At 35.1% G+C, this 19281-nt stretch overlaps 2 protein-coding genes across 4 annotated transcripts; one reads left to right on the top strand and one right to left on the bottom strand.

The window, feature by feature from the left end:
- Window positions 1-165: 165 nt before the first annotated feature.
- Window positions 166-7913, bottom strand: LOC107008514 (GATA zinc finger domain-containing protein 14). 3 transcript variants are annotated; one of them, XM_015207584.2, is made up of 10 exons: window positions 7722-7913; window positions 7080-7619; window positions 6349-6573; window positions 5585-5785; window positions 4665-4762; window positions 4512-4567; window positions 3817-3886; window positions 2993-3083; window positions 2844-2906; window positions 166-976 (listed from the first exon to the last, which is right to left on the bottom strand). In XM_015207584.2, the coding sequence occupies exons 1-10, from the start codon at window positions 7800-7802 to the stop codon at window positions 317-319; spliced, it is 2085 nt and encodes a 694-aa protein (XP_015063070.1). In that variant the 5' UTR covers window positions 7803-7913; the 3' UTR covers window positions 166-316. The 3 variants fall into 3 exon arrangements, with proteins under 3 accessions (XP_015063070.1, XP_015063071.1, XP_015063072.1); XM_015207585.2 differs by having other exon boundaries at window positions 2844-2903; XM_015207586.2 differs by having other exon boundaries at window positions 6349-6564.
- Window positions 7914-9578: 1665 nt separating this feature from the next.
- Window positions 9579-18659, top strand: LOC107008359 (vacuolar protein sorting-associated protein 36). Its single transcript, XM_015207362.2, has 9 exons — window positions 9579-10287; window positions 11090-11293; window positions 14271-14364; window positions 14615-14672; window positions 14833-14902; window positions 16497-16632; window positions 16700-16784; window positions 17889-17942; window positions 18048-18659. The coding sequence occupies exons 1-9, from the start codon at window positions 9676-9678 to the stop codon at window positions 18049-18051; spliced, it is 1317 nt and encodes a 438-aa protein (XP_015062848.1). The 5' UTR covers window positions 9579-9675; the 3' UTR covers window positions 18052-18659.
- The last annotated feature ends 622 nt before the right edge of the window (window positions 18660-19281 follow it).

The raw sequence follows: 19281 nt of genomic DNA, 5'->3' as shown, positions 1-19281 counted from the left end.
ATCAACATTGCTTTATTTTCCCTCCAATATTGACATTTCATATAATTATACTTAACCAAGGATTATCCTGAGGTTCTATGTATTACTAAATAACTTTAACCAACTACAAAACGACCACGTAATACACTCGAAATAAACTAATACTAACAGACATCACTGCTATTCTACATGCCCAAAAGTTTCATCAAATAAACCTTGAAAATCAAAATTTCAATACCAGCTATGATATTAGACATTAGAATTTACACATAATTAAGATGGAAGATAACAAACAAGCATATACAATAAACAGTGACAAAGATACAGGCTGTTTTGTTTAACTAGAGATTTGTTCTTCCTCAGGTTCTTCACTTTCACTGCTACTATCTTCTTGTAACTCACTAACTGCTTCTGTAAATTCAGCAATATTGTCTTCTTCGTACTTGTCATTGTCGTCGTCTGATGATGATGATGATGATTTTTCAATGTTTGTATCTATAGCATCAGATATTTCTTCAGCAGCTTCAATTTCTTTCCCCGTTTCCTTAAGTAACACTCGAGGAAACCTCAAGGGTTTCCCAGGCTGATCTTTAAAGAAAGAATTCATGGTCATGAACCTAAAGACCTGCAATAGGCGCCGTTTATCTCTTTGAATATCTGAACTCAATAGTTTCTGCAGCAGTGTTGATTCTCTCGCACTTTTTGTAACCTGAGTTACAGATTCACGGTTCACATCCTGTTTTCCAGCAGGAAAGTCCTTTTGATCACAAGTGTTTGGTGAATCGGAGTTTCCAAATCTTCGTTTCTTGGAGAAACGATCATTTCGGTTGAACTTTTCTTTTTTATTGAACCTTTTTTGGAACCTTTCTTTTCTACTCAGTGGCCTTTTTTGCTCCATCCCATCCACTTGTTTCTCAGTATCTGACAGATAGGATGATGGTATTTCTGCAACTTCAAAACCTAACTCAGCCTGCTTGGCTAGAATTTCCTTAAGTTGCTGCAGAAAGTTCAACTAATTAAACCAACATGAATGGTTAAGAGTCGCCAGTATATACAGACAATGAAACGGATGAAGAGAGAGAGAGAGCCTTACTAAACTTGCTAAAGAGTAAATAATACAAGTATATGACCAAATAATAGGTCCATGGACATTTTACATTAGCCATGCAGGACGATCAGGAATGTACAGGAAGTAGAATATATTTAGTGCAATCAGAGTGGTGTAAAGATGAGTAGCATTCTAAGATAACAGAGGGGCAAAGATGTGGAAGCTATTCGTGTGATGAACAGAGATGTGTGGAAAATATATGTACATTGAATGGACAAGGGAAACCACTGTTCATTTACTTCCTCCAAGTATGGAACTTCTTCTCTAAAGTGTAGCATAAATGCAAATTCAGCATATGTTTAATATGCAAGTCTTGATAACAAAACCATCGGTCATTTAGGTTCAGCCTTCAGAAGAAAGCTATAACATGCTTGCATTTCAGATATTGCGCACGCATCTTTAGCTAATTATAAAAGAAGCTTTGGACAATCAAAAGAGTTAAAGGAAAAACATTCAATGTTGGGAGGAATGTGGATATCCTCATAGACATGCAGTGTTAATTAAAATGTGTAAAGAAAGCAAACAAAGAGTAAAGGTTCAGTTCCCGTGATCTTGAGACTAGAACCTGCTACGCAAGAAAGGAATTTTGAGAAGGTTTTTAGAGATTAGAGGAGGAATGCACAAGATCTTTAGCTTATTATGGAAGAGAAAATTTCAGAAAGCCTTCAAGTTTCCTACTTGAGCTGCCAAATTCTTAACATCACATCCTATAAAGACTGTACGCTAGTTCTCCAGTCTCAACAGAGAGTTAGAGAAAACCAAAGACCCAGCTATTTTTCCACTCACCAATATTCAATTTGCATACGTTCACCTCCCTTGTTTCTTAAGATTATAGTCCAAACAAAATCTCACAAAATCTGGAGACAACTGGAAAATAGTCAAGAGTACGTGATTCATGTCTTTCTTTGAGGGAAGGAATATGTATTTTGAACTTGGCATGGACCTCAATGGTATTAATATAGCATCTCTAGAAATAGAAAACATTAGAAACATCATGAAGATCCAAATGAAGAGAGTACATCAAAATACTATCCTCAAATTTTTTTAGTTGATTTAACAAAGGAATTCATCATACAATTTTACTCACTTCGATAATATGTCTTCTTTTTGCAAAGAAGAAGAAAGACATAGCTCATTCATTTCTTCAATAGCTGTCTTTTCATGCTTACTTTTCATATGAAGCAGGAAGGGGTAGAAACAGGCAGCTTTGGTGTTCCTCATTTCTACCTTAGTATCTCAATATAGCATCCAATGGAAGGATGGATACAACAAGAAAAAGGTGTAGTTTGGACAATATACCTAAGCTACACTAACTTCAGCCTATGTGCACTACAAGATAATATTTTCATGTACAACACAATGCAAACAGTGAAAAGAATAAAACTGTGGACCCTGGGCTGCAGATATGTGCTCTTCTTAAAACTAGTGGTTTTCATCAACTGCGGAATATGCATAAAATGTAAATTGAGCTTGAGGAAAAAAATTGTGTTGCCAACCTCAAGCCAAAGACGGACAGCTACTGAGTTCAATTTTGTTTATCTTTTTTGATGACCAGTTCAGCAAACAAATATGTAAATAAAAACCTTAGGACTTTCATGTCACAGGAGAAGAAGTGCACTTAGACAACATTAATCTACACACAGACACGCATGCACACAGATATAACAGGTATTAATCATAAAAACAAATTACACAGTTCGCATCTTAAAAGCAACTTCTGATGACACGGGATGCTAATTTTGAGATATCAACATACCTGACGGCGCAACTTAGCAGCATTCGAATTATCCTCGGACTCTACCATTTTCCCTGTTAGCTGCTGCAGCAAAGCATATTTATTCTTAAGATATGTCATGTTCCTATACATTCAAGTACAAACATCAGTTTCAAGTAGAGGTAACCAACCTTCTCAATGTTTCCTTTTGAAGGGTAGTTCTTACGGCGTTCTTCCCGCCACTGTTGAATTTCTTGCGCTGAGTAAGTCACCATGAGAGGTCTTTGCAACACAGAGTAATATCCACACAAAATAAATCAAAAATCAAACAAAAGTGAAAAACAAATATAAAGTACAAGAAAACATAGGTGATTTAAATGAAGAAGACTTGAGAGGTAGCAGTGTAGAAAATAGTGAAGACAACCGCCAAAAGAACAACAAAATCTAAAGATCAACTCCTGAAACATGGCAGAAGTTAATAGGAGTTGATTATGCTGCTTTTCTTTTCAGAACAACATCCCATCATAAATAGAAATCAAACAAGAAACCATCATGCTACTCAACTGGGTACCTGCTACTTTCCACAAGCACAGGTACCAGATATAGGCGACATTCAATTTTACGAGGGCTTTCCATTCTCTCATATGACATACAGAAAAACCAATTTGATTGTTTAAGGACGTTGTTATAGTTGAACTATTAGTTGGTAATACAATAGATCAGTTTCTACTTTATTGCTAGTGAATCTAAAAAAATCCCTATTATCCACATTGAACTTTTGAAGTATTTGCTGATCAACTTCTTGAAAACAAACTAATGGCGTGTAATGTCTCAAGAAAGTTAAAAAGCTGATCACCAAGAAAGACAAGAGGCGCACACACCAAAAAAAAACAAAAAACTTCCTTGCAAAATTGTAGTCAGAGAACTTCTCAAAACTGACTAAATAAATGTCAATAAGACTTCTCTTACTGCTGCATATAATGCAACATAAGATTCCACTAAAACCGAGAAATACCTCTTTTTCTCCATCTCAGGTTTCACTGAATTAGAATGAATATTTTTTTTCTCCCCATTTCTGTGATGACCTGATAAAAAATGAGTCAATGAAAGTAGTTACTACAAGCAATTCAAGAGCAATGATACACAATATACAAGTAGAACTGCTGACCTTACAAGCAACATATATCCAGAAACAAATGAGATATACATAAAATGAGAAAGATACAGTATACAAGATGAGTGCTGTTTCATTACAAAGTTCTTTTCTAACCAGAATTCAAACCTACAAATTCAATACTGGTCATTGCATCTCCAACTACTACAATGGTTAAATTATATCATGAAGCTTATTAAGGAAATACTAAATATCCAATTCATGCTAGTGGAAAATCAAATAACAGGGCAGTCTTTTTTTTATGTATAGAAGCCAGACTTTCTGTGATCTCCAATGACAAATCCTTAGCTTATGCATCTTTTTTATGCTTTTTTCATGAAATCACTTGCTTCATCCAAAAAAAGAGACATTTTAGAATTGACAAATCATAGGGATAGGTAAGATGTAAAAATGAGCAAAAAACCAAGACGNGCATCTTTTTTATGCTTTTTTCATGAAATCACTTGCTTCATCCAAAAAAAGAGACATTTTAGAACTGACAAATCATAGGGATAGGTAAGATGTAAAAATGAGCAAAAAACCAAGACAACTCTCACCTTTTCCCAGGTTTTTGTTATGAGTTGAGAACTTCCCTTTACCAAACTTGGAATTCCTAGATATGCAGAACATGGAGATCAGGAAAGGAATAAAAGAATAAAAGCTATATATAGAACAAAGAAACATAAATGAATCAGAAGAGTAGAACATACTTAGCGTCGTGCTTTTGATTCCTCGAGAAGTTACTATTATAAGAATTTTGCTGGTTGCCTTTTGATGGGCTAATCCCAACAACGCATCCATGATTTGCCTGCAAAATAATTAATAGGACTAAGATGAAACAGAAGAAACATCAAATGTGAATAGCCCAAATGACCCTCGATTCTTCTCAGAGCAAAAATGCATAGATCAAGAAGACTTTTATGTTATCTATTTGTTTTTAAATACTGTATTTTATTTTACGCAAATTATATCACTGTGATCCTAGATGCATTGAGACTTACCAATGACTTGTAACTTAAAGTTACAGAAATCTAATCTGATGTTGTAACTTTTGCGCAAGTTATAAAGCCTTCTAAATTTGATTTAATATTTTTAGAATAAGCATGCGGTCAAGTATTCTTTAAAATTAAATCCTACCCCAAAACTGATATTGGAACAATAAGCAGAACCATTTGTTAGCAACTTTTCTGTCTAACACAAGAATCATGCTATCGACACAAATCAAAAAATGGAAGTGTTCCTCTATAAAACAACTTGTATACTCCAATCTTCATTAAGAACAAACAATTATATTTCTGTGGGAGGTGTCAAATATGACTTTCAAATGAACAAGCTAGAACAAATAATTTGCCATAGAAGAACAAAATAAGCTAAAGATAGCATCCATTACCAAGTAATCATGTTAAGTGAAAGATAGTGCTCAAACCGTGGGAATTTCAAGTAAGCTCTTGAACAAGCAGTTCCATTTCCTTAATCTATATAACTAGGTAATACATGCTGTGGATGATAGATTAAGACTGTAATCGAAGATAACCAAAGAAACTATTTAGTAAAAAAAAAATAAACCATTTCGAACACACAACACAGCTAAGTACAGCAAAATAGTCGTGCAGGAACCAAGTGAATTCACCTGTGTATTAGTAGAAGCGGGAGCATTGAAGTTCTGAGTTTGTGGCTGCTGAACAAAGCCAAACGGATTCATCATAGGTAACTGGCCTAGCAATTGCTGATTCACATTAGGCATTTGCTGGACAGCTCCATTGGCATTCAAAAGACCCAAATGCGCATTCATAGAAAAATTGGGAATTTGAGGCCCCATACCCTGACATACCTAGTTTGAACAATACAAAAACACAGGCTTTAGCAAAACTTTCTAGCTAAAATAAGCATTACAGGAGCACAAACAGTAATAGTCATCCTCTATAATGCAGCTTTAGCAAAACTTTCTAGCTAAAATAAGCATTACAGGAGCACAAACAGTAATAGTCATCCTCTATAATGCAGCTTAGCTCCAATTCACTTGAATAAACAATAGTCATGTCATGTAGCAAGTGTACGATGAAAACTACCAATGACCTAGCTGTAAAAATAATCCCGTCATACCACAAGGCTACAAATTAGACAACATCCTTTACCAGTTGTAAGACGACATTTTTCCCCACCATGCTACTAACTCAGGAGGCTCATTACTATCTATTATGCTACAGAATCTTGAATCTTAAGCGAAAGGCAGGGTGCTGTTTAGGAGTTTTTGCGGTAGTGCATACTGCAGTCAATAGAATAAACGGTCTAAGAGAAGATAACCAAGAATTACTTGGTGAAAATAAACCAGCTCTAACAAATTACGGAGTTAAAAGTACAGCAACACAGAATGCAGGATCCAAGTGAATTCACCTGTGTATTAGCAGAAGTAGGAGCATTAAAGTTCTGATTTTGTGCCTGCTGAGCAAAGCCAAAAGAATTCATCAGAGGCAACTGTCCTTGCAATTGCTGAGTCACATTAGGCATTTGCTTGGACAAGCCGCTCTTAGACTGCTGGGCGGCTACATTGGCATTCACAAGACCCAAATGTGCATTCATACCAAAATTGGAACTTTGAGGACCCATACCCTGAGAAACCTAGTATGAATAAGCAGAAACATGCTTTAACAAACGTTGCAGGCTAAAACAAGCATCACGTATGCGTGCATCCAATAACAGGAACAGCTCTCCTCTATAACACAGCTTACTCCAGTTCACATTAACAATAATTATGTTCTGTACAAAGTGTCAAACAAGAGCCATAGCAACGAGAAATAATGTAGTTATATAGCTACGCTGTTACTTAAGACAACATCATTTATAAGTACACAAACGACATGACTTTTTGCTTAGCTCAATGTTACTTCTTTTCCTAGCATGCTACTAGCTAAGGAGGCTCATCACAATCTATCAATGCTTCATTATCTTAAGAGAATGGAAGCATATAACATATGGAATTAACCAGTAAAACATATTGCACTAAATATATTAAGACGGTCTAAGAGAAGACAACCAAAGCACTACATAGCAAGAAACTAAACCAGCTTAAACAAATGTGCTTTTGAAGTACAGCAAAACAGAATGCTGGAACCAATTGTATAGACCTGTGGATTAGCAGAAGCAGGAGAATTGAAGTTCTGAGTCTGTTGCTGCTGAACAACACCAAAAGAGTTCATCACTGGCGACTGCCCTTGCAATTGCTGACTTCCATTAGCCATTTGCTTAGACAAATTTCCACTTGCATTCGCATGACCAAAATGTGCATTATTCATAGCAATGTTAGAATTTTGAATTCCCATACCCTGAGGCACCTGGTTTGGATACATTGGAACACTCCCTGAAAGAGCCTGAGCATAACTTGCCATTTGCATAGCCATTTGCATTTGCAGAAACTGATTCATATTTTGCATTGGATTGGGCATACCCCCAAAACCAACATTCTGATTCAAGAACTGAGGTGGGTTAACAATATTTTGCCCCAAGAATTGACCTTTTTGTTGAAAATTAGCATTATTCATCTGATTCACTTGGTACCCCAAAAGCTGCCCAGAGGAAAAGTGGGTATTCGGGTTATTGTTTGGATTTGCCATCTGAGACTGAATTTGCATATGGTTTGGCATAAAACTTGCTGGGTTACCCATAACCTGATGAAATTTAATAAAAAATAACCAAAATCAAGAATCTAAACATATAATCAACTTAGAGACAAAATAGTAACATAAGACGCAAAAAAACCGTATATAAACCTGCAGGGGAGGTGAAGGAGCAGTTCCATTGGCCTGAAACTTAGATGGATGCTGAGGCCGTGAATTTCTACCCGGTAACATGGTTCTTCGAAGAGCAAGAGTTCATGTAGCACAGTGAGGGAGACAAGGGTTTAAGGACAGTTCAAAGTTCCAGTTTTCTAGGGTTTTAGAGTAAACGAAGGTTTCAATAAATATATTTTGGGTAAATTTTCATAAATACATGATAAACCCTATTATTTTTAATAATAGTTAAAAATTAACAATGTCTAACAAAAATTTTATTTAACAAAATTATCACATGTGAATATAATATATGTATCGTATGAAATAGATTTTTGTATAGATGATAAACTATATATCAGAGATATATGTACATCAATATATATTGTTGAATTTAGATGGTATTTCGAGAATGAATTTCTCCCATAAAAATATAAGACAGATATAAACTCGATAAATAGAAATAGAAAGTATATTCATTTTTTTAGTCTCAAAATCTACTCAAGTAAGTCAAAAAAAAATATTAACTTATGAACATCAATAAATCTGTTTAGTACAAAAGACTTATCTAATTAATATATTTTCTTTTGATAAACATAAACACTCAATAACGCGATAAAACAATTAAATAATTTGATTTGTTAGCCAAAAAAGTAAAGCTATCATCATTGTGACATAGGGGCTCAAACCAAACATTAAGGGCCCGTTTGGCCATAAATTTTGCAAGTAAAACTTGGGAAAAAACTTGGCAAATTTTTTTTGTCCATACACTTTTTTATTATTTGGCAAATTTTTTTGGCAAATTTTCGAAATTCCCAAATACTAGAAAAAAATAGTATTTGGGCCAAATTTCATTATTTGGAAAGTTTTAGAAATTCAATTTTTACCCTTAACTTTTTATTTTACAAAAATAATATATTTATTGACACCAACCAATTCAATTAGCACAATGTTTCCTTCTACATGCATTCTTTTGATTTCATACATTCCTTTGTTANAAAAAAAAAAAGATTTTTATTTAAAATAATTGAATTGCTTAAAGTTTAATACGGAAGTTTTAATGTTTTTCTCAAATTTGTCCATGAATGAAGTTTGATACTCTCTAGAAGATATATTACTCCCTTTATTCTATATAATTGAATTTTTTAGGCATTTTTATTTTTCTAAATTAATTTAATTGTTTATTTTTCAAGACTATTTTTAGAGTATTTTTTTAATTTTATCTTTCATTTAGATTTTCAGTGTGCCAACTTTAATAAATTTAACAATAATTAATAAGTATAAGAATAAAAAATTATGTTCAATTTATGTCTTGATTTATTTTTTTTAAAGTGTGTAAAACAGCTCAAGGAAGTGCCTACTTACAAAGTTGTATCTATCATTTCACTAAGGACAATAGTGAAAAGTAACATTTAAATTATATCTTTAAATATTTTTCTTAATCGGTATATATTGTTTCACAAATTTGATTAATATGAAATAGAGAAAATATCTAAGAGTTGTTTATTTTCTCTCTTTTAACTTGAATATAGTATTTAATAAATTGAATTTAGGGAATTATCATGGATGAAGCAAATTTCTACTCCGTCCAATAATAGCTATCGACTATATTATTTTGAAGTATCGAATAATAACTATACATTTAATTCTTAATTTATATTTATCATTAATTATAATTAATTTATATATTATTCGTTAGTTGATAAATATGATAATAAATATTGTTCTACTTAATTTAGTTATTGAATGGCATCATCATCCATTATTACACAATAATTGCCATTATAATTTTAAGTTATGATTATTGTAAAGAAACTGCAAATTTCAACTTATTAGAGCAAAACAAAATAATGTTTATCTAAAAATATTTCTAATTACTAAATTTGATCTGTGAAGTCAATTTATAGTTTATTCAGTTCGTCTTCAGAGTATTACTTCCCGAAAATTTGCCAGTATGGCCGGGAATTGGCTACCGTCGGCACAGCTCACCGGGAGTGGGCGACCGGTTCTTCAACCAGGTGAAGTAGAGTGCAGCCTTCTCTCCTCCGTAGACCTCTTTTCTGAAGAAACCCCCAGTTTCCCAAACCTAAAAGCCGGCGTCGTTATTCTCACAACTCATCGTCTTATCTGGGTCCAAGAATCCACCACCTCCCCTACTGCCATTTTCATCCCTCTTTCAGCCGTCACCCACATATTCTCCCTCAAAAGGTCCATCAAGTCGATGTTCGCTAGCCCAAGATTCCGATTTCAGGCATCACTTGGTGAAAAGGGCACGAAAGGGGTCGTGGTGATTACTTTGATTCTTAGGGGGAAATCGGATATTGACTCTTTCGTGGAGAAGTTTTGGGAAGCATGGAGAAAGAAGGCTTGGGAAGATGGGAAAAAATCTGGGCAGGAGGCTTCGGGTTCTGGGTTAGGGTCAGGTCATGGGTCGGGTGTTGATGGAGGATTGGCGGTGAGGATGCCAGTTGTTGGGGTAGCTGGGATATTGAGGAAAGAGCAGGAAATATGGGAGAATACTGATAAGAGCTTGCAGGAAGCTTTTCAGGATTTGAACGCTCTTATGGTATGGTAAAGTTTAAGTCTTTTATCTGTATAGTTATTTTATATGTAGACTTGGAAATTTGGTGAATATGTAAAGAATAGGTGCAATAAGCATTCATATTAGCTTTAAAATGTGTGAGGTTTGGCATCAATGTGCATAGTGGTGTTACATGGGTTGAGAACCATGAGGTCATTGGTTTAAATTCCAACATTGACAAAAATTACCAGGTGATTTTTTCTTTTCTGTCATAGTCTTGGTGGACGGAGTTATTCGTACTTGTTGCTGTCGTGATACGAAAGATCTTTTTTTTTGTTGATGAGTAAAGGAACTTCTTGCGTTTGCATATTGGAAGATATGCAATTTAGTTTATGAAATGAAGCATGCAAGAGTTAGCCTGCGGAAATTTTGGTTTCAATTATAACAATGTACTGACTAAGATTTATTTGGATGTTGGAATATATACGGTGGAATTTATCCATAATAAAAAGAAAGAAAGATTAGGTACTTCATGTTAAGTAATTGATGCTGATGCCAAAATAGAGGAGGAAGAGAGTTTGGGAGAACCAGTCTAATGATTGAATGGACTAAGTTCTTATAGTTACACTCAGATATCAGGGTTACATGTATAATTGACAATACTACATTTAATACTTAACAGTTGGCTTATCGATTTTATTATGCTATATTTATTTTGTTTTGGCTAAGTGACAATTCTAGAAGTTCTGGTAACTCTTACATATGCAAATCGGTCTGTTTGGTTGATAACTTAAGTTCCCTATCTGCATATGTCTCTACTATTGGTTGATATAATTCTCATATACAGAATAAAGCTAAAGAAATGGTGACTCTAGCAGAGAGAATGAGAGCAAAGCTTCTCTCTGGCTCAACTAGTCAGGCCACTGGCACAAATGATGAGGAAAATGGAACCAAAGAAGAGATGCAAGAATTGCTATTAAGTGTTGGTATTGTGTCTCCTGTTACTAAAGAATCTGCTGGTGCGTTGTATCATCAACAATTATCTCGGCAGGTATTTTATCCTGGTAGCTATGTTAGTAAGTGTATCCATTTTTATGAGCTAGTCTTGATTATAAATGCAGCTAAGTTAGATGCCAATGTTCGCAAGCACATATGAAATGTTGTCTTTGCCTTTTGACTCCGATAACAACATGTTGCTACCTGATGATTTAATAAAAAAAATCTCCGCTCCCATGGCTATAATTTCCCTTTTGCTGTTAAATCTTTGATATCTTTCTTTTTGCTGGACCTGTGAACCAGTGATTTATCTGAGAGCCAAGCAATAGTTAAAATAACAGCAACAAAACTTTTAAGTGCAACAGATCTTCCCACAGATTACAGGTATCGATCTTAATTGTCATTCAGGCCGTGTAAGACCATAACTTACTCAACAGATTTGTTGCAAATTTCAAAGTGGATCATGAGAATGTTAACCAAGTAGCCACCAAAGAGAACTTATTTTGACTCTTAATAATATAAAGAGCACATCAAGAGTATATAGAAAGTTTCTAATGTGTTGATATAGAATGTAAATTTGGCCCGAGTGAGACATTTCTGGTCACAAAGAAAGATGGAAGATCATCCCCACCTTTATCTGGTGGTCTGTGTGGAAAGAGAGGAACCTCAGATGCTTCCAGAACAAAAGTAACAGCATCCAGAAGATGAAGGTGAATTGCTTGGTTTTATTTCATTTTTGGTGTAAATAGGAGTATATGGAAGATCTAGAATCAGTAATGAATGGTTTAGGTACCTTGTAATTTTGTTTATTTAGGATTGAAGATCTTCCTGATACTCATTTGTAATTAGTAAACCTGTTACAAGTTGTGGCAGGTTTGATTTTTTGGAATATAATACAAGACTGTTACCTTCTCAGAAAAAAATAGTCTTGTATTGCTCCTCTCTGATAAGTCACAAAAAGGCTTAATACATGAACTCTTAGGTCCAAGCTCTTACATACAAAGTCAAGCCAGTCATCTGTACATACGGGGGTGGTGCTTGAGGACCCAAAAAGGTTTACAGAAAATATGAGTCCTAAGTATCTGGCATAAAGAGTTTTTGCTTGCCTCAGAGCCCCTTAAATTTCTCCCTTCCTAACTACCCACATGACTATTTGATGGACAACTTTCCAGGCTTTTGAATTCCTTCTTCAAACTACACCTGCACAAAAACTGTATATCTCTAGATGCCTAGTTAGTCTCTATTGCTGGAATTTCCTTACTAATGTAAATTGCCCAGTCAACTTTTTGGATTTTATCAGATCCTTAGCATTAGCCTAGTCAAATGTTTTACTGGAGATAACATCTCTTTTGTTATTGTAATTACTTGAATCTACTGGGTGCCTATTATTGATATATCTTATTTTATCAAAAAAAGCTGTTTGTCTTCACGAAGGTATCACAAAATAAATGGTGAATGAATTAAGCATGAGATTCCACATTTGGCCTACCACTTTGCAATTATGCTCTCTAATTATTCTTATCTAGGTGCATATCGTCCTCCCTTGTAGCGTCAATGTCTTAAATGGAATAGTCTTCAATGCACGACAGAACCTTAACTGGACAAATAATGACTTCATTTAGAAGTTTCCTACTCGAACATACAAAATCTTCTACCAAAAGAGGTAACAAATAAAACATAACGTAGAGTGTTGAACTAGTCATCTTCCAAGTTCAGAGCTTTGGTTGTAGAAGCCCCCCCTCTCTCTTTCATGATATATTTATAGAAATCTGTTCTGATGTATTTGATATTCCTTTGCTTACTATTGTCTTGTTATGCTACTGTCTCATTAAATAAGTTTTTAGAAGGCCAAGAAAGTTTGGTTTGATAGTACATGAGAACTATAAAAAGCTTTAGTGTCAAAGTTAGGATTGGCTGATATATCATAAATCAGTTTGACTTGCTCTTGACTGGGAATCTGGCGCAAGAATTTGATGACAAGGAGTGAAATTTCCAAAGGTGGCCTGATAGATAAACTTATGGAGTTTATGCATGTCCATATTCTAAAGATGATGTGACATGCGTTGTTAAGTAATGCTCTTTACTAACTTTGTGACTGGTTCCTGAGCTAATATAGCAATTATGTTCAATGTTTTATATCTACCTTATCAATTTTTTATTTAAGGCTTGATATCGTTGGGATAAAAAATTTACTTTATTAGTTTCCTATTGTTGATAGATTGATATTTTCTGTTCGACATGTTTGGCCAAGTCCCTTAGATATGAAAGCTAAAACTTCAAATTCATTTGGTCCATGATCTAGTAATGCAGGATTTGTCTATGTATTCAATAATAATGGAAGGATTGTTATGTGGTGAATAATAATGCAACCACTGTTATGTGGCGACAATAATACATGAATTGTTATGTAGGGTTGCATAGTTTAAAGGTATATTTGTCTTTAGAACTCCTAACCACGGTTGTTAATACACGCCTTCTTATTCCGCATTCCATCCCATTTAAGTAATACTTTGATTACCATGTAAGTTTTACCTTATTTAGTAAAACATCACTAGTTTCCTTGTATTAATCTACACACAAGCATAAGATAAATGCCAGAAACCAAATGCTGTCAACAGTATTGTCAAACCTGAGCGATCCTTGAGATTCCAAGCATGCTTTATCAGAAATGAACCATAGAAGAATAATTTGAGAAATAAATTATTTGTTTTAGTGCTTTATTAAATATATACTTGTGCAATGCCTTAGGGCTAAAACTGTTGGAGAGTTACTCTTGTGCTAGTGGAACTCTTGTACAAAAGGTTTCCAGTCAGGTTCCTTGTCACTTTTTTGTTCTTTCAACCTTTTTGATACTGTAGTCCAACTTTTTGTGGGGACAGTGGTGAGGCATGGGTAAAAGAAAGCTGACTTATCAGTTTCTTCAAGTTCTTTGTTATTCTTGTCCAAGAAATAGAATACTTTTACTTGCCTTGTGATCTTGCAAATATTTTCTTTTCAGTAATATGCGAAAATAACAATTTGTTGTTACTTAGTTGGCAGATTTTGCGAAAATTCCACTGGAGAGAGCTGGAGGAATGATTAATCTTATTGACATCTATTGCCTTTTCAACCGGGCTCGTGGAACAGGTCATCTTGTAAAGTTTTTCCTTTTTCTTTCTTATTGACTATTAAATCCTCACTACCTTCAGGAGGTAAGGGAAATATCTACGTACACCTACCTTACCCAGACCCCACCTGGGAATATACTGGGTGTGTTGTTCTATTGACTATTAAGTCGTCAACTCAAAGTCTGTCACTTTAGTTTCTTAATAATTTCTTCTTCAATTTTGTCAGTGCCATTACAGGCTGTTATAACTCCTTTATTGCGATTTTACAGAATTGATCTCACCTGACGATTTGCTGCGTGCGTGTTCTCTCTGGGAGAAGTTTGACGTGTATGCCTCCCTTTTTCCCTATACATATACACACACATATACATATTTGCATCTATGTTCATCCTTGAACTAGTTCTCAACTATAGATTTTGCGTAACTTGGTGTTCTTTCAACTACTTCCACAAAATAAGTTTTTGGAAATAACACTTCACTTTTACAGACCAGTTATGCTTCGGACGTTTGATAGTGGTGTCATGGTCATCCAAAGCAAAAGCCACAGTGATTTTGAGGTGAAACATTTATATTGGCTTCGCTGTTTGAGCATCTCCTTTCTGTCAATATGGTTTTTGCTTTTTTGGGTCTTCCCTGATCTCTCTGATTACATCCTATATTGCGTTTCTTCAACTTATTGTAAGGGTTGTAGTCTTCTAAGTAATTCTTAGCCTTGATATTGTTCTCCTTCTTTATATTGGGGTCAAACAGTTCTTCTTCTTCTTATTTTTGACAACTCAAGTTCTTGTTATCATATCTGTCATCAATTGTTCTCTCGAGTAGCAGATGCCTGGTTGTAGACAACATGCAACTTATTAGATATTTAATCCATAGGCAAATTAGAATTCCTATAAAGATCATAACTGAATAGGTTAAGTCAAACCAAGTTATTGTGATTATATACATTCAATTTTTCTCTGAAGTAGCAGATGTCTGATGGTAGCTGAGATACAACTCATTCAATATTTAATCATAGGCAAAGTAGAATTCCTATATAAGTTATAGCTGAAGCAAACCATGATTGAATAGGTAAACAAGTCTAGTTACTGTATAAGACTGAGTCGGTGTTGAGTTATATAATACCAAACAAAAGGGTATAATGGGATTTTCTGAGGTATTTATAGGTCTTGGGCCACTCTATGCATTGTTTTAAGGTCATAGGTTTGATACTTAGATTTAGGTTCTTTCACATGGCATCAGAGACAACAATCTTAAAAGAGATATAAGTTGCTTCTTCCTACCGATACGCAGCCTCCTAAAGGCTGTCTTCCAGGCCAAAATTTTTCCTTTTCTTCACAAGTTAACTCTTGTCTTTTTTGGTGACCATTCCCGCAGCAACACTTGGATTTTTCAGTATCTGCTCCGCTTGATGATGCCTCCTTTCCTGACTGTTCTGCGGCACCAACCTTTCCTCAGTAATCATTCTTACAGTACCGTTTCATCAGGCCACTATGCTGGCCGTTTTGGGAACTTATCCCAGAAATTTCTCTTCTTTCTTTGTGATATCATAGTCAAACCTTCAAAAAGCTGGTCTCACGACTCCGCATCCAAGTACATGCGTGAACCCCCCAAAATGAGGATGTTAATGTCCAAGTCATCTAAAGGTGCATGTGAAGGTCTTACACCATTCTACATTGATTCTAGTAGAGAGATAGATATCACGTGGATAGGCTAAGGAAATAATTGTGCAACCAGGAGAAGCAAGTTACGTCTAATTCTCTTGGCTAAAGGAGCCACCACTTTGGAATCACTTCGTAAACAGGAATCTTAAGAGTTAGTAATTTACTTATGTTTGCATTCTCAAAAAAAAAATTAAAAAATTAGTATCTTATTCATAAAGTAGGATGCAATCTTGACATCACATATGATCACTTATGGCATACTGAGATCCTAGATGATGACGGCTTGTTCATATCTTGTTAGAGTCCTCAATGAATTCCAAGAGTACCTTTCCTTAACATAACCATGAGTGCAGCTAAGTTTGAAGCAAAAAAGACTTTTCACTAGTCAATTGAAGTTTGAAATCTGCCCTTCTCCATTCCTGTTAAATAGATCTGGTGTATAATATACTTTCTATAACTTTAATACCCACAATTCTGCTATTAACTGCAGGTATTTACTAGAATTAGATCTATGGTTACTACACCTGATGCTTTACGAGCAGGGGTCACTGCTAGTGATGCTGCAATGACTTTGGGAATTGCTCCAGCAATGGCTAAAGAGCACCTTCTCGCAGCCGAGGGCAAAGGTATGGTCTGCGGATTCTAATTATAACACATAGAAAGTGATGCTTAAGTTGTGATCAAATTTCGCAGGACTTCTGTGCAGAGATGTTAGTCCAGATGGATTCCGCTTTTTCGTCAATTTGTTGCAAGAAGTTGATGCTGATGATATATTCTTGTAAGTGACTTGCGGATGCAATCTCTTCCAGTCTATACATATAATGTCGGCGATGTAGTTAGGGCTTTGTTTTGAACTACCCTTAGTTACTTTATATATGAATGGGACTGCTCATTGATCAAGATTTAGTTTAACTAGATGCTTTTTGTTCATTTTCTGGGCATAAAAAAACTTTTGGGACCACTATGAGAATCCCTCTAACAGACTAAGCTTTTGATAACATTGTCAAATGATTCAACAATGTCCAATAAGGTCTGATTGGTATAATAACTAGTGTAGCATGAAGAAAAGCTCGTGATGATTGATAGTAGTCTTAAGTGTGTTCTGAAATTGTTTTACATGGGAAGGCTGGAGTTGCCATGATGCTGTCCAACTTAAACTTGAGGCCATCACAAAATCCAACTTAAACTTGAGGCCATCAGAAACAGTAAATGATGCAGAAGCGGTACTCTTAGCATCTGGGAATCCCTACAAGATTGGAAGGGAACTTCCCTTTGCTTTTTGCTCACCTGTAATTACTTAATGCTGCTATGTAAGACATACATGATACAACCTTCTCAAAGAAAGGTGTAGAACCCCGACATGTGTGATTTTAGCAAACTATGGTTCTGAGGGGAAGGAAAAGATAAAATATAGAATGAAAAAAGGGAAATAAATGACTAAAGGAGGACAGAAGTGGCAAAAGACTGTGGGGCCTTTTTTATCAGTAGCTATTATGATTTGGATTTGGTCTGCTTCAAGTGAGATTTAACATTTTCAGGACAAACTTGAGCCTTCAAAAAATATGAGATCTGATGTTCTTAAACTAGGATTTGAAAATGGGACTAGAGTTGTTCCCAGCGAAGCTGGATTTGGGTAGTTCTGAAACACTACCTTATGGCATGAAATTACGAAAATCTAAAGTTCATATAATTGTGCTTCTGCTGCCAGAGGGACCTTAAGGTTTCCAATGTCTGCTTTTGTTTTTACTATTGTTATTAGAAGGTCCTCGACATGGTTATCTGTTGCTTATTGTTGATACTGTCAAATCTTTTCTTCTATATGCTCTCCTAATCTGTAAAATAGTTGAGAGAGTTGTGATAATCCTAGATTGATCTGTTGCAGAGTGAAAGATTATGGAATCTATCAGACATGGGTCAAAGTTATCTCTGATGCCAGGTTTTCTACTTGTAACTTCAACTTTTGGTTTTCTAACCAGTAATGAGAACAGCAATATAAAATGATGTTTCAACTCCTCACTTTTTCCTTTTGATAATTTCCCAGGTGAAATAGAGGAAGCATGTTAAATAGCTTCATGCATCACACGCTCTTTCAGGGCCAATTTGTTCCTTTAGGTGCCTTATAGAAATTTATTTATGTCAAAGCTTGAATGGGAGAGCGGAGATAGGATGAATAGGGGAAAAGATAAGTGCCCCTCCCACCCTGTCTTGAAGAGAGCCAGAAGGGGATATCAGAAGGTTAGGCTTGCCTAGGTTTTGCATGTTTGGGTACTTGGATCACAGGAATCGTGTTGAAATTACATAATTCAGCTTGATAAGGGACAGAGAAGTCTGCGTTATGCAGGCATTACAAGGCAACACAATCTATGGTGGTACCTGATTCTAGTTCCTTAACAAAGAAATGAGGAGTTGATTTGATCTAAATTATGGTTTTGTAAGCACAGGAACATTCCCTTATGTTACAGTTTTCCATGCAAGGCACAAAAATTTGTTACTTGTACATTTGGTAATTGAATGCACAAAGAGTTCATTGTAACCAACTAGATCTGTTTAATTGCTTCCCTAAGTTTCCTCTCTTAGAGTCTAGTGTATGATACAGTATCTACTCGTGGATTTGAATTATATGGTATCTTCTAATAACATTTGAGATAGTCAAGGATGACAAAATGCATGGAGATGATCTGTTAATTTGAGGATGACAATGTGTTGGGTTTTTTTGCTGGTAACTACTCGTTCCTTTCCAAAATAAAGAAGGGTATTATTTACATCCAAACATGTCGATAATCACCACAAATATCCTACTAAAAATATTCAATATCTTAAATAACAAAATCGTTACAAAAGGAATATATAGTTTTTTAACGATCACATTATGGGGAAAAACCATCCAAAACTTACAACAGAAAATGGAAAATCATTGTCTGCCGTATCCCAAAACTTCTCAAAGGGCCTTACTATATTTTAAGGGACAATCTCAAAGTTCATCTGTTGATAACTAGAAACATACAACACTAGACATACAATTATCTTCTGTTTTCAGTAACCATTTCGTGATGATCTAAACTACCTACCTTATATCTTCGAATGGGGGTAAAGCAGGAAGAAGAACTAGTAGAGTAGAACCATTGACACGNCAAACATGTCGATAATCACCACAAATATCCTACTAAAAATATTCAATATCTTAAATAACAAAATTGTTACAAAAGGAATATATAGTTTTTTAACGATCACATTATGGGGAAAAACTATCCAAAACTTACAACAGAACATGGAAA

Source organism: Solanum pennellii, chromosome 1 (genome assembly GCF_001406875.1).
Source record: "Solanum pennellii chromosome 1, SPENNV200".
NCBI lineage: Eukaryota > Viridiplantae > Streptophyta > Magnoliopsida > Solanales > Solanaceae > Solanum > Solanum pennellii.
Note: the sequence above shows the minus strand (reverse complement) of the source record. Positions and strands in the feature narration are given on the sequence as shown.